The sequence below is a fragment of the Miniopterus schreibersii genome (assembly GCF_964146895.1).
Source record: "Miniopterus schreibersii genome assembly, chromosome: 10".
NCBI lineage: Eukaryota > Metazoa > Chordata > Mammalia > Chiroptera > Miniopteridae > Miniopterus > Miniopterus schreibersii.
In genome coordinates this window covers 45474377-45489840 of record NC_138110.1, presented here as the reverse complement: position 1 = coordinate 45489840, position 15464 = coordinate 45474377, and the positions used below count along the sequence as shown (strand labels likewise).

The following is a 15464-nucleotide window of genomic DNA, read 5'->3' as shown; positions in this document are numbered from 1 at the left end:
ACAGGGCATTTGGGGAGCTGGAACTCAAGGGGCATCATCCTTTCTTCACCCTTGCCAGGTCTGGCTTCAGGAGCAGATGCCAAGTGGGAAGCCCTAAAATGACTTTAGCTTCCTTGCCTTTTGGGGGGCTGAGAGACAGTATGTGGGGTGGAGGGGCAAGGAGAATAGAAGCACACTCTGAAACCATCACTCGTTTTTGACACTGATCACAAGTTGCTATGCTTCCGCTGGTGCCATCACCAGCTCCACCAGTTGCAGGGAGGTGCATGGGGCAGAACGGGAAGGCCTGTTCTGTGCAGGGGTCCAAGGACTAAGAAAACCATGATTAAGAGGATTAAGGAACTGAATGTTAGCTCTTCAGTTGGGGCCACCACAGTGTGATCTAATAACTAGTACTCTACAGGGGTAGAAAGGAGTGGGAGGGGAAAAAAGGCACTGTTAGGAGTTTTGATTTCTCAAGGGGTTTTCAACAGCCTCTCTCTCTCTCCCCTAAAAAGAGACACCCAAAAGGAGTGACCACAGCTCTATTAATAGTTGTGTTCTGGGCCAGCCGAGTTCAGCTTTGACGGCAATACTGGACAGCAAGAGCAAGAAGGCTGCTTGCTACGCAGCGCGGTTACCAAAAGAACCCCAGCCATGAGCAGCTGCCAGGGAGGTTTCCAAGAGAACAGATGTATTGTATCCAAATTATTTTTTATTTTACAGAGCTTTCACAGCAATAAAAACATTCACTCATTTAAATATCTTGGAAATACAGATTTTTTGTTCTCTGTGGGATGAAGAAGATGGAAGTACATTCGCTCTTTTTTTTTGCTTACTTTTGACTTATACCCCTGAGCCTCAGTTTTATCATGCATAATATGGGGTGAAAGCATTGAATTTCTTAGGGAGGTTGTAGAAGTTAAATGAGATAATATGTATAAAGACTTTGTGTAAGTACCTGGCTTATAATAGGTTTCCCAGCTCCTCCCTTCCAAACCTGTTTCATTTGGTCCTGGGGTCTCCCTTGGGCACCATCCTTGAAGCCTATTTGAAAACTGGCACAAAAATCAAGAACTTCTGAAGGTCTGGACAGTTTGAATTGGGAAAATCACTGTCTAGCCTGAGTAAATCCAGTTTTCACACTGCCAGGCTCCTGCCTGAAGTTCCTCCCACCTGGTTTCCGGTTTTCTATCTGGTCTTCCAATGGCATCTATTAATTAATATTATTAACTGATGGACATATAATACGATACACACAAAGAATTCTCTCTCCATCTGGAATTTTAAATTATAAGGGTACTGTATCTATATCATGGTAGACAGTCCGAAGCCAAAAGCTAGAAGTAAACCCCATACTGGTTTTGAAATATCTATTTCCCCTTAGTTTTCATATTCCTTCTGCAGGCAGTGTTCTCCACTGTATGCCACAGGTCTCCTTTAGTGTTTCCCTGGCAGCCTCTGCTTCTTTTTAGTAACTTCCAGCAGGTAATCCAGTGACATCCTTGGCAGTTAACTCATTTTGTTACTATACTCACTGTTGGCTATGTGACCAATCCGCTTCTGTAATCCAGCAGCACCCCCATAATTTTCAAATCATGTTATCCAAATGCATATTCCTGGATCCTGAGTCTTACAGGATAAAGAAGCAATTTACTCGACACCTTCTTGACAGGTGTGAAGGGGGCTCTTTAATTGGATTTTTCATCAGGGAAGTATCCAGAGCTGTCCACATTCTCATTGCTAGAAACCTGGTCCCAGAGAAATGGGGCAGCAGCTTCAGCCATCAGATGTTGTCTTCTATAGCAGGTACTTTCAGAGAAAACGTTCTGAGGCAGTGGCTTCTGTTTGTCTGTTAGCCTACCAAATTAAATCCCTCATCACTTAAATTCCTTAATTAGTTAAACTAAAGTAGAGATAATGATGTCTTGCCACTTGGCTAATCTGAAAGGAGTTGTATACAGACTATAAAACTACTCACTGGATTATTCTGCCTCTTTGGCTCTCTTCTCCTGAGAAGTCCCCAGCATTTCTCACATATTTACTTAGCCAGAAAACCTCATGCCTTCAGGGAGAGGCAGAGCCAGGCCTCAGAAGATGAAGTTAGCAGATTTGGAGAGTTGAGAAGGGAAAATAGAATTCTGCACTCCAGGTGAGACATCATTTACTGTTTTCCAACAAATTATTCAAGAATAGGATATACCTATAGTGTGCAAAGTGAGGGAAAAAACCCAATTTTCAAGAGCTCATGTGAGCAGAACAAAGGAGGAGGGCTGTTGCAGCTTTGAGACCATCCCATACTGCATCCAATTACACTTCTAAGAAACTACAGATGTGCTGCCTGAGCAAGTATGAGGGTGACAGGGACTGGGCTATAAAAACTCTGAGGCTAAGGCACATTTGTCCCAGGTGCACCTGTTCATCTGAATTCTTTGTGTGTATCGTATTATATGTCCATCAGTTAATAATATTAATTAATAGATGCCATTGGAAGACCAGATAGAAAACCGGAAACCAGGTGGGAGGAACTTCAGGCAGGAGCCTGGCGGTGTGAACGGTTCACCTGTTCATTCAGGCCCCCTACCCTCATGAGTGCCTTATAGACAGTAGGGAGGTTACCACCTACATGCACCCCCAAAACAACGGCAGATATAGTTAGAGGTGACAGAGTGAGACAGCCGAGGATCCACGCCCAGGCCAGTAAAATGATGAATACACGGGAAGCCCAGACACTGATGCACATGAGGACTTATCCAGGGCCAGGCAAATGTGGCAAAGAAGCAAGAGTGTCTGCTGAGGGCAAGCAACAGGGCTTGGCGAGGGTGACCCTGAAAGCGGTACTCAAACGCAGTCATCTCCATGGATTCGGCTAGAGACTGTTACACAGCTGAGCTGCACGCAGCTCGTAGTTACCTGGGGCGCCAGGAGAGTGTGTGCTGAGAAACACTTCTGATTCAGACCTGCAGCTTGGCTTTGATCCTGCAATATCCCACCACTGTGGCAATATTAGAGACGGCTGATAGGAAAGTGTCAGATGACTTAGTGCACATAAAGAATCATCTCTGAAGCCTATTTTATAATTCATCACTATTTGGGTAAAAATGACAGCTTTTTAAAAAAGGGACATAATGAATTGCTAAGAACTTAATACGTAAGTGTTAATTAGGTAGGCTAAATATCACACAAGCTGTAGAACGTCACTCCCACCCCTAATGACCAGGTTGCACATATACGCGTGTGACTTTAGATTTCAGTCCGTTCACCCAGTGTATGAGCAGTCAAGGGAAGGACAGCAATACACAGAAATTTCCCTTGTATGAAATAAATGATTTCCACTAGTTCATATGTTCCTTTGTAATTCTTTTCCAACTCTTCAGAAACATTCACTGAATGCTCTCTACTACTTTCTATGTGCCCAGCCTTCTGGGACTCAAAGGTGAAATAACCTAGTGTTTACTCACAGAGGCCTGGCCTGGTGGAGGAGGGAGAATGGTACCCAAAGGTGTTTTGTTCCTTCTGGCACCAACTGCATGTCACTCCTCTACATTTGGATTGTAAGTGTCTTGAAGGCAGGGATCCCCTCTTCCGTTTTTCTGGCCTTCACTGACAGGAGGGCGAGAGGTCACCTGATAACCAGTTAACTAGTTTCATGTGTACTAGGAGAGAGGGGTACTAGACTCCAAGGGATTAAGGTCTCTAACACTGACAACAGCAGAGCAACAGGAAGTGTGAGAAAAAGACAGGTGACTGATGCTGTCTTTCCGCAGGAAATTCATGAATCCACTGTGACAGCCCACGCAGAATTCAGGGAAAAAAGAGACAGTGGTCTGCACTCAGAACAAATAGCAGCTCGCTGTTCCCAAGAAGGCAAAGAACGTTTCTACAGCTGAGCAAGGACGTGTGAGCAAAGGAGCGTGTGCGCGTGTGTGATGCTTGCATTCGGCAAGAACCTTTTATCAGGTACAGAAAATGTGTTCATGGAAAGGGATCTAGTCTGGTTACCCACGTGAGCAAAGGTAAGGGAGGGGAACAGCTAGCCTTAAAAAATGCATGTATGTATACACACACACACCACACTTATTGGCAGGGACACTACTGAGTAAAGTTTACAGAAGCCAGGATTAGCATTACAGATATGAAATTTTACATAAGAAACCCCACTACTTTAAGCTTTCAAATGCGGTGCTTAGGAGTTAATTTAAAAGACTTAATAAGCCTTCAGTCAGAATGAAGAATAAAGTTATGTGGTTTTCTCCTTGCTTTATTCTGAAAGTATTTGTTTTCCTTTAGTCTCACATTTTTCAAAATCACCACCCAATTTGGTAGTCAATGAAGTGTTTCCTAGTTAAATGAATTTGTTTTACAATTGTATCTGGTTTTGCATGTCCCTTATGCCACAGTTTACCTTTCAATTAAATACATTTGTTCTCCAAACTGGAATGATGGACATTAAGTGATGATGCCGACTCTCTATTGATTTCAGTGGGGGAGGGGAGGGTAAAAGAACTATTTCTGTGCACAAGGAGATCTTCTAGATGCAAAAGCTACACTTGCAGTTCTGCAGAATACGATGGGTGTGCAGAGACATCTTTATTAGATGGTTGCGAGAGTTCTCCAAAGTAGCCCTGCTCTCCCCAAGGGCCCCTCCCTGCGGCAGGCAGGAACCAGATGCGGTACTGCTGATCATGGGTTCCAGAAACAGAAATGTGCTTGGAAGGTAAGACTGCTTGACTGTGCCAGCTGATAAGCCAGTGAATTGCTATAAGCAATTTTGAGAACTTTTGAAAAGAAGATATTTTCTCAAAATCGTAATTTACTATAGTCAGATTAGCTCATTTTCAAAGGAAGGTCTATAAATTTTAGACTGAGCATCTTTTTACAGTCCGTATAAATTAAAAATGGATAGAACACTGGCAGAATTCATCTCATTGATACCAAATCACACACTACAATATTCTGCTCTAGATTTTCTATAAAATGTGTATAAAATAGTGCAGAGGAAATAAAAATGGACGGCCCTCTCTTAAGGAAAGAGCACACATGTCTTTTTATGGACTCATTCCCTTTTGAAAATCCAGACTCCATGCTTTTTTCCTATGGCTGGCATTCAGAGCAGACATAGTGAGTGAGCCAGGAGGGTCCGGAGGCCACGTGCATTAGAACATATCTGGGCTGCAGATGCGCCTGTTATTTAAATGGATTTCTGAGACAAAGTGGAAACAACAAACATAAAAATTCTTCATATAAACATGGAATTTTAGGGTTCATTCAGCCAATTTCTCTTCATTTTAGGGATGTGTAAACTAAGGCTCAGGGTGAGAGTTCACTTAGAAATGCACACATGCAGCCTGAGCTGTGGTAACCTGTCCCCCTCAGAGTCAGTTCTGTGAGGGCTCTGGCTACTGCTGTCCCAGGATTCCCATTACCCAGGTCCTGCTGCCACCCCTGAGTCTGGCTTGCATCTTCCCCTATTCTTCTCTCCAAGAAAGGAGCAGGCCAGCTCCTGCTCCAGGCTAACCCTTCACCTGTGTCCTTCACGCCTCCATAATCTAGCTATTTCCCCCATGTCTCTCAGCCCCCAGATCTTCACCAGAAAACTGAGGTCATCAGGAGAGGGTGCCATTCCAAGTGTTTTTGTTTATGTTTTAGTTACAGTGACTTAACTGCATCCTCATGTGTCTGTGTTCTCCAGGCTCAGAAAGATGTCTCTTACAAGGCTGCAGGGCAGACCTGCACTCTGGACCCCTTCCCTCCTGCCTCCATGGGAAACACTCCCTCAGCACTCCGCCTTCTAAGGTGTCAATCGCTCCCTTTTTCCTGATTCTTTCTGTAACACATAAACTTTTCAAAGGTCTTTCACCTTTAAAATATCCTTTGATTGTAAATGTTCCTCTATTTCTCTCTCTTCCTTTCTCATCTGAGCTTCTGATGAGTTTGAACTCAGTCTACACATCTGTATTTTCTACTCTTGCCTTGACCCTACAGACTGCCTTCAGTCCTCACCATTCATAGTGAATGCAGGTTGTTTTCTGGTCACTCAACATCACTTCATCCATTCACCTTTCCTAATGGTCCTTGATGTCCTTTTGGGGAATTGCTTCTTCCCCAAAGGGTGGCTTGTCAATTAGGGGCCTTGGAGAGCAAGGGACGAGCACATGAACCAACCTGGGGGAGTCGGATGCTCTGTCTTTGTTCTCTGAATCCTGAACACAGTGAGAAAAGCCTGGAAATTATTGGCGCTCATCCTCTCAGCACCAGCGTGACCAGACTGGCTGGCTGTGAGACCCCTCCACTCACTGTCCCTCTGAAGCTGGTGCCTTTTCTCTCTCTGTTTGCAAGACTTATCCTTTACATCAACACTCTGAGCTCCTGATTTTCTTCTAATAAATTTTCCTTTGGTTTAAATTAGCCTGAGTTGATTTCTGTGGCATATAATCAAAGAACTCGGATTTGTCATTCCTCTGAAACTACTCAAGCAAAAGCTTACCAATGACCTTCTCCGTGTAAAATCCAGTGACTATGAAGATTAGATTAGACCAGCAACTCTAGAATATATGATTCACCAGCTCGACGCCTTCTATTAAAACAAACACACCATCCACTTCCTGCGTCTACCTTTGCTCCTAGAAACGCATTTCAGACCCCCATTGAGAAGGCCTTGACAGGCCGAACAGCCTCAGAGTTACTATACTTCCCCATCAGCTCTCTAACACAGCCACACCAGGCCACTGGCTCCTTCCCCACCTTGCCATTTGTTCTTTCTCTTTTTTTCCTCCTAAAGTGTCTCATTCTTGCCATTTAAAGTTCTTTCTCTTATTAAGGTCCAGCTCCTCACCACATTCTCCATTAAGTCCTCTGAGAGTCCCTCAGGCAGAATTGGTCCCTTCACTACTGTTGTCATCATTCTGACCCACATGTATTACAGTCAACTGTTGGAATATTCCTATTATAGTATTCTACGTTCTAAGTGAATTATAAACATCTTTGAATTTCTTAGTGCCAGGTATATAATAAGTGTATCATTAAATAATGAAAAGGCATTAGAAAGCCTACTTTGAGTTAATTTGTAAACAAGACAAATCAGGCTCTTTGGTTGATTTTCTAACTTTTTACAGAGAGAGTCATATCTTTGGGCAGAGAGAATCTCCAAGGGAGTCATCTCTTCTGGAAGAGCCCTGCTGCCATGGAGGGCTCTGTAGGGGGTCCCTCTCCTACTGATAATAGCTCAGTTAGTGCCTTGTTTCTTGGGTAATATGTTGGGGGGAGGTGATGTGAAGTGTATCATTGCCTGGGTGGGAATTATGGAGGGAGGCAAGGCTTGAATCAGCTACATTAATATGATTGTTGAAATGGTTGACAGTAGGTTGAAATGGAGAGGAATGTTTATTGAACAAGTATAAATTGATCAAAGTTAGAACTATAATTACCCAGGTCAAAAAATATCCATCTTAAAAATTCAGTTCATTAAAAAAGAGCTATGAAAGGTAATAGTGACAGTTCAAGAGAGAAAAAACTTGGCAGTGTCTATGAAAAGAATTTGTTTCTTCCCTTTCATGGATGGGTTTGATGTCTTGGAACAACTTGAGAGATTTTGCAGAAAATATTATCATTATTTTGTACTTTTAGGCATTACCTACATTACTTTTTCTACTAAGCAGTATTTCCACATTTTATAAAGGGCCAACCTTGCCTCCTTGCTTTTTCCATTGACCCTGGCTCTGGTGACTTTTGTAGAAAAGTCAGATGTTCTTGGAATGTGAAAGGGACACTTGGAATCTTAATATACTTTCCTTGCATGTGAATTAGAAAGTTAATTCTGATGTGTGGTGTTGATCTTAAACTTTTTTCTTTCACTACTCTTCAGTGACAAATGTTACGAAAGGAATTACAGGTGAGCTTCTTTGGGTGGGTAATAATCTTTAAAGCATCCATTTAGGTGGTTCCCTCTATACTGACAGAGGTTAACATCTCAGTCCCTACATCTTTTAGCTCCAAAACACTTTGTTGCCTGTTATAAGAACTATTCAGAGCAACTGGACAATAATCTTCCTACATGACTAAGAGATCTTATTTGGATTTTTAATACACAGTCACATTCTAATGAGGTCTTCATAAAACTTACTAAATATGTTTAGAAATCATTAGCTTAAATTACCAGTGCAAAATCTCCTTTGGGAGTCCCACAGATTTGGTTACAAGACTTTTGGCAGATGGATTAGTACCACACAACAGAGTTTGTGAACCTCCACACAAACAGTGTAAATGGGAATGCCTGGGAAACAGGCGACTGGATGAAAAGTTAAATGTCCCTCAGGTGGGTTCATTAAAGAGGGAAAACAATCACAACACATTCCACGCAATCTAAATGCCAGGTGTGCAGCCGTCGGGCAGGTGCCAGGCAAACTGACAAGGGTCCCATCCCAGAACACACGGGCTGAAAGGGGATGCTCAGTGGTGACAAGGAAGTCTCAGATAATGACAGGTCCTGGCAGATGTGCCGGGGACCCTGCTGGAGGGAAGCGCAGCGTCGGTGTCTTCTGCACCAGGTGCTGCGACAGGGAAGGGCTCCCAGTGGCCCAGCACCGGCAATTACGGCGCCTGCTGCAGAGAGCTTCGGGGCAAAATCAGGGGAAGGCGGCTGCTGCCTGATGGATCCGCAGCCAGGCCGCGTAAACAAGCGGCACCCAGCTCACTCATGCCTAATTCATGAAGGGTGCCGTGCGCAGCAAACATGTAAGTAGGTAGTCGCGGGCCTCAGAAACCATGGCATTTCGATTTCTTCGGTGGTTTGTTGTTGCTGTTTTTCAGCGTGGAAAATGGGGGAGTCGTCTCCAGACAAATGTGCAGCATTAACAATGAGAAACGGCCTGGAAGAAGGTCAGCACCTTGGCCTGGAGGGAATGTGACCTCTTGTCAAAACCACCAAATCAGGACAGACATTTCAAGGGCAGATGCCATTAAATTCATTACTGATTGAAGACAGGCCCATCCAAGGGGCTGATGGTAACGAGGGGGGGACTCTTCAGAGCTTACCACATCCCCACAACCTTGGTAAGGATTTAGAAAGCTTTAAAACAAAATTAGCCTCTGGGCTTCCATGTATGGGTAAACCTGAAACCTAGTCACCCTCTCTCCATCAGCTGCACACTTTTAGCTGGAGTTTCCATGGTTATGTGTCAGAAGGAACAGTTTCCATAAAAAAAAAAAAATCAAGTGACTACCCTGTATGCGACGGGTCCAAGTGCCTGATGGAAGGAACAGAGGCCACCACTGCTGCATGGCTTTATTTTTTGGAGATTTATTATTATTATTATTGATATTAGAGAGGAAAGAAGGGAGAGGGAAACAGAGAAAGAGAGAAAGAAGAACATCAATGTGAAATTGAGACACTGATTTGTTGTCTCTTATATGTGCCCCAACCAGGGATTGAACCCGCAACACAGGGATGTGCCCTGACTGGGAATTGAACCTGCAGCCTTCCCGTGCACGGGGGCATGCTCCAAGCAACTGAGCCACAAGGCCAGGGCTGCATAGCCTTTTTATTTTTTAAGTTTCTAAACCCAGGTAACTCAAAATGGAACATGGCTCTCTGCAAAAGAGACAGTGGGCTTTAGTGTAGGTGGTTTTTTTCTTTTTTTATTGCATACTCTTTTTTTGACCTTTTAGCCACGGACTATACTGTCTTCATATTTCCTTAAACAAAAAAGGTTTATCTTATGGAAATAGCCTTTCTCCCAAGACACTGAGTCTGGAGACAGTGTACTTTCGAATTTCAATTAAGTAACAAATATAGGGTGTCCCCCCAAAAATGTATACACACACTTTGAATAATTACAAAGGCAGAGTTTATTAAAAATGCATTTCATTTTAAAAATTGAGCTATCAGCTGTTAAAGCGTGTATACATTTTTTGGGACACCATGCACATGTGTGCCATTATTTTTTTAAAAATTCAGGAGTTATTTTGAATGACTTTTTACTTTTCAAAATAATTTACCTTGTAATTATTTTAAGTAAGGTCTGATGCACATATGTAACATTTTGAGGAGGTGAATAATTTTCAAGGAATACAGTTATTGTGAAAGTACAGTACTGAGAAAGCAGTCTCCAGATATTTTTTCTCCTTCTGTGACTGGCTTTTTTCACTTAGCATAATGTCCTCCAGGTTCATCCATAAACGGTTTATCTTTTTAAGGCTAATCAAGAATCTTAAGAAGCAATACCTTTATGATTTCTGCCCCCATATTTTAATTCTAGGCTGATCTCTAGGCTGCCTTTGCTGAGGGTAGATCTCACAATGTCAACTTCTCTAAGAAGTAATGGGTTCTGGAGTTGGGCAGAACCATGGAACTGACCCTACTATAAAACAAAGCAATTGCCCTCTTTTTATTTTCTCATTTTAAAATTTAACTTTGGAAATAATCCTGCAGCATACCAGCCCCGGGATTAGAAATATTTTAAGAGTTTCCTGGTTAAACAAAAATAGCACTCATCACCGGTTGACACAGATAAAGTAACCCAAGATCCCGGGCAGATAATGACCCCCATTTTGCAGGCTGGGAAGTGGAGGCACAGGGAAGTAACATCTAAGCAAGAGGAGATGCTGGAATTCTAACCTAAGGACTGAAGCCAGTGCTGCACACTGTTTCTAGAGTCAGTTTTCCTGAAGCAGGGAATGTAGTTATGTCTAATGCGGCACCCATGAGTTTTGACATCCAACAACCAGCATTCATGCTTAGAGGTGTTTCTGTGTGCTCAATAGAGTCAGATAGCAACTGCTTTTAAATCTTCAGTCAGTGCCTTTCCTGTCTGTTGCTATCGCAACAAATGAAAGCAATGCAGACTATGTTTGCTGATAATTTATAAGCAAGTGCAGCAGGCGGTAGGAGGAGCTGCGGTAGTTAATGTTTTCTGGAGTACACAAAATACTACTTCAAAAGCTTGCTCTTGCCTTACTTCATATCACCAACTAAGCAAGGAACAGACGGACAGGCAGGTGTCTCACTTACCCTCCCCACTTCCACAAGGTTGGTCACCATTATGATGCTCGCGGTGTTTTCGTGCCACACCATCCTCCAGAAGTCATAGATGGTCTCCTGCATTGGTCCTGCAGCAAAACAGAACAGAAACTTTTCTTTTTCCTTTGTAAGTTTGCGACTGGAAAATTTCTGGGCTTGCAAATAAATCACACGCAGCTCTCTCACTTTTCTAGATGGGCATAGCTCTCCTTTTTAGTGCTGATGAAAAAGGGCACTCTTTCTAAAAGAGTACCTACAGAAATACTGAATTTGTCACTCACGGTTGAGTTTTCTCATGTCATCAAATGCGTCTGTATTTGAGCTCTTTCTCCCTCTTAAACTACTGCCATGAACGAAAGTGACTTTCCCGTCATTTAGCTATTTGTCGCCGTGATACTCAAGAGTGATATTTTAAAACAGGGATAACATTACTCTCCCTCCTAACAATTGGCAGACATCCCAGGGAAATGGTATATAGAATGAAATGGGCCTCTATAGGAAAATGTCCTTTTCTTGTGTCTAATATTTTTCTTATTCTGTCAAATTAATCCTTTTTGGGGGTCTGACTTCCTAAAGTGAGAGAAAAGTTAAGAGTTTTAAGCAGTTGTACTTCCTGTCACTGAACATGATTAGGTTCTCCTTTCTTAGCTCTTGGGAGATCTGAGAATTACAAAACTCGTTCTAATGGACTGGAATAAAAAAGTGGGAAAATATATATTACAAAATGCCAGTGCTGCCCTGGCCAGTGTGGCTCAGATGGTTGAGAGTCATCCCCTGCACCGAGAGGTCGCTGGTTCGATTCCCAGTCAAGGCACATGCACGGGTTGTGGGCTTGATTTCCAGTAGGGGGCGTGCAGGAGGCAGCCGATTGATGTTTGCTCTGGCATCGATATTTCTCTCTCTCCTTCTCTCTCTCCCCCTCTCCTCTCCTCTCTCTAAAATCAATAAAAACATAAAAAATGCCAGTGCTATAGATACTAGCACATATAGAAAGCTGAAATTCAAAATTTCTTTTAATCCAGATTTTAGAAAACCCCCAAACTCCATTTGATGATCATGCATATTTGGGGGTATAACTGTACCCATATAAATCTTTCTAAGCCAAGCAGAAATGCAAGGAAGTGTGAGGAGTATCGCCGCAAAGGCGTGGAGAGTCCCACGCTGCGAGCGGAATCCGACAGACACTGGGGTACGTGCTGGGACCGGCGCCCAGTGGGCTGTGGATCTGGCCGTCACCGACTACTGGATTTGGAGCTCAGTGTTTGAACTGGAGACCGGCCCTGCCTGTGAACTGGCTGTGCGATTTTGGGCAAGCCACTTAGCCCCTGTGAGCTTCAGTGTCTTCGTCTTTATCTACATAATGATTTCAAGAACACTTGTCGGCGTTATTTTGAAAATTCATGGAGGTGATTCACACTCAGGCATCTTATAAATAGCAAAGCACTAAACAGAAACAAGGCGCATTGAAAGGTATCTATTAATGGTGTTTCCTCGGCTGAGGATCGGATACTGAGCAATGGTGGCACACGCAAGGGGCCCCTTCAGTCACCTCCTGTTTCTCTTGATCAATTATCCAGTGGTTCTGTGTAATTTTTTTCTCCTTCCTCACTATCCAAGTCTCCCTCCTTTCTTTCCATGATACAAGTCTCTACCATTCCTCCTTGTGCTTCTGGAGACATATTTCAGCTTCCCCGTGAAAACCTGACTCCACTTCTGGATATCGCTGGGTCTAGTCCCTGTATGGAGCCTCGTACACAGCCGCCCGGGAAGTTGCACCTGCCATTTCGGCCCCTGTCCCTTGGCACATGCGTGCCATTCTCTTGATGTACAGGCTGAAGGTTACAGAGGAGACAAGTGCACAGCGGATCCAGCAATCACTACATTGCTAGTTTGCAGAGAGGTACCTCCACTGTGTACTTAACAGCTTGTTGCTTATTCCCAAGAAACAAAATACCTTGAGTCCATCTTTGTGCAAACAGATAGTCTTCCCAATGTGACCCATGAAATAAAGGCGTGGCCTAGCCACTTTCTACCTCCTTCATTAGATACACAGGCCTGTGCCACCTGCTCTGAAACTTCCAGGAACAGTTTTGATGACAAGGGCTACAGTGGATGCACCCGGTGTTCCGGCATCCTGCCCGGCGTGTGCAGGCAGGAAGGAGAGCTACCTCTCTCCTCAATGCCCAGCGGGAGTCTTCCCCAGAGACATTCTAGGCTATAGGGCTGAAACCGGGGGAGGGAGACCATGAGAGGGCCAGTACTCCTCTGCCTTCCATGTCTGTCTCCCCAGAGCTGGTGTGGCAAGTGCCCTTACCATGAGGAGAATAACCCGTAGAGGTCACTGGGATCTCACAGAAAACAGACAACTAAACTCCCAAGACAAGGAATCTAGGATAGCAGGCAAAGGACCGAAAGCCTTCCCTCCTTCCCTCCTTCCCTCCTTCCCTCCTTCCCTCCCTCCCTCCCCAGTGTGAACAGCTGCGATCCAGTCCCAGGATTTGATTTCTGCAGTTTCTGGCTGGGTGGGAGCTGACACAATTGCTGTGCCTGTGCATTTACAGATGTTTGCACAGTAGGCAAGCAAGTTATTCTCAGCAGTCATCCCCCTGTGGGACTAAAGCATTTAAAAGGTAAGGCCTTGAAATTTCAATAATATCAGGCCAGTAATACATTCCATTTCCCTCACATTAGTTGGCACACGCAGACCTCTGCTGAGAGGGAAAGGTGTGGGGGGGCCATTCTTACCACCACCAAGGCCTGAAGGAACAACAACGAAAAAAGGGCAGAAAGAACTAGAGCACAAAGAAGAAAAATTAAAAGCAATGAAAAGCATTAAGTGAAAGACATTCAAGGATAGACTCTATTGTGTAAGATGAATTCTCTAGTTCATGAAAAGTGAGACATATTAAAAATTATCATTTCAAACCTTGATAGATGGCTTGTATCCTTCTTTTCACATTCTAATTTCTATGCAGTATGTTTTGTGTGTTAACTAGAGCTGTGGGAAGTCAAGGTCCTTTAAGCTCACAGTGGCATATTAGGGGAGAAAGATAGTACAAATAAGAACTGGTATTCAATCATAAATACAATAATACCTGACTCCTTTTGTGCACTTACTATTTCTAAGATCCTGTTGGAAGTATTTTACATGCATCAACTCACTGAATTTAAAAACCACCATCCTCTGTAATAGGTGTTATTGTTTCCCCCCATTTTACTGAAAAGTCAGGTAAGTTGTCCAAGGTCACAGGGCTGGTGAGTGTGGAGCTGGGTTCTGGGGTCTGACCCCATGTGTCCCACTGCCTCCATTTGGACGTCAAAGCAACTCAGAAGGGTTCTACCTGACAGGCCTGTGTGGACAGTTATCACGGGCCCGGAGAGAATAAAATATAAGAAAACCCACGTGAATCTCTGAAAACAACCTCTTTAAATGTGTTTTTACATCAGGTCAGTTCCCTTCTTTAAACGTCTCAAGGTCCCACTGCTACAGGATAAAATCCAACTTCATGAGCACAGCCAGCTCCCCAGTCCCCTTCTCTGAGCACTCGGACCTCTGCACACATCCAGAACACAGCATGTTCAGCTCTCTCCCCGGGCCTAGCCCATGCCATATAATCTCCCTCTGAATACCAGACGAGCCTCATAACCCGCCAGAGCTCATCTCTAAAAAACATCATTGTCCCACCTAAAGATCTTCCAAGAGGTCTCCATTGCTCATCAAGTAAAACCTATTTTCTTTAAACGGCAAATGTGGCCCCACACACTTGTGCCTGCATTGGGTCTCTAGTCTCGGCTGTTACTGTTCCATGTGCCACCCATCCCTGGCCACTTTCCTGAGACCTCCTCATGGATCCTCTGCCAGGAGCCCTCCTCCTCCCACTCATGCTTCATTTCAAGCCCACGTGGCCTGCTGGTCTCAGCTTGGCAGACTAAATGTCACTTCCTCAGGCAAGTTTTTCAAGACCCAAGTCATGACTCCCATTTCTTCATGACATCTGATGCCGTGGTGCCCGTGTGTTTTAAATGCATGTCATCCTCAGTGGTCTGTGGATGTGGATCTGCCCATCCAGGTCACACAGCTTCTCTGTGCCCTCGGGTCTTATACCCACCTTGCTTTGCTCATTCAAATCCCCTTCCTGACCCCAGTGGGAATTTCAGTGTGCAGCCCAAATTTACAGGTAAGCACTTTTCCTGCTCTGTGCCAGGCACTCTGTGAGGTATGGTAAGGGATACAAAGGTAATAGAAATAGAGCCCCTACTTTCCAGAAGCTTGCAGTTGTCTGAAGTAGAGACAGGCAAGGACATACCACACTCATACGAAGTGCAGTAAGGTAAGCATCCTAGGACACTTAAACTTCATACTGAGATATGCATACCTCTGAAGACACTTGGAGATTTTCCAGGGGGTACAAGTAGTTTTAAAAGTTTTAATCTCCAGGTATTTATTTTCTGTATGGATTCTGTCCAA

General features: G+C 43.9%; 1 protein-coding gene across 3 annotated transcripts in view; it reads right to left on the bottom strand.

Annotated features, from left to right (window-relative positions):
• Positions 1 to 15464, bottom strand: part of PTPRM (protein tyrosine phosphatase receptor type M) — a 617272-nt gene that overhangs the window by 36154 nt on the left and 565654 nt on the right. For all 3 annotated transcript variants that reach the window (XM_081149146.1, XM_081149148.1, XM_081149147.1), the window contains one exon: positions 10988 to 11085. In XM_081149146.1, coding sequence (XP_081005272.1) covers positions 10988 to 11085 — 98 coding nt within the window. The remainder of the gene's footprint in view (positions 1 to 10987; positions 11086 to 15464) is intronic.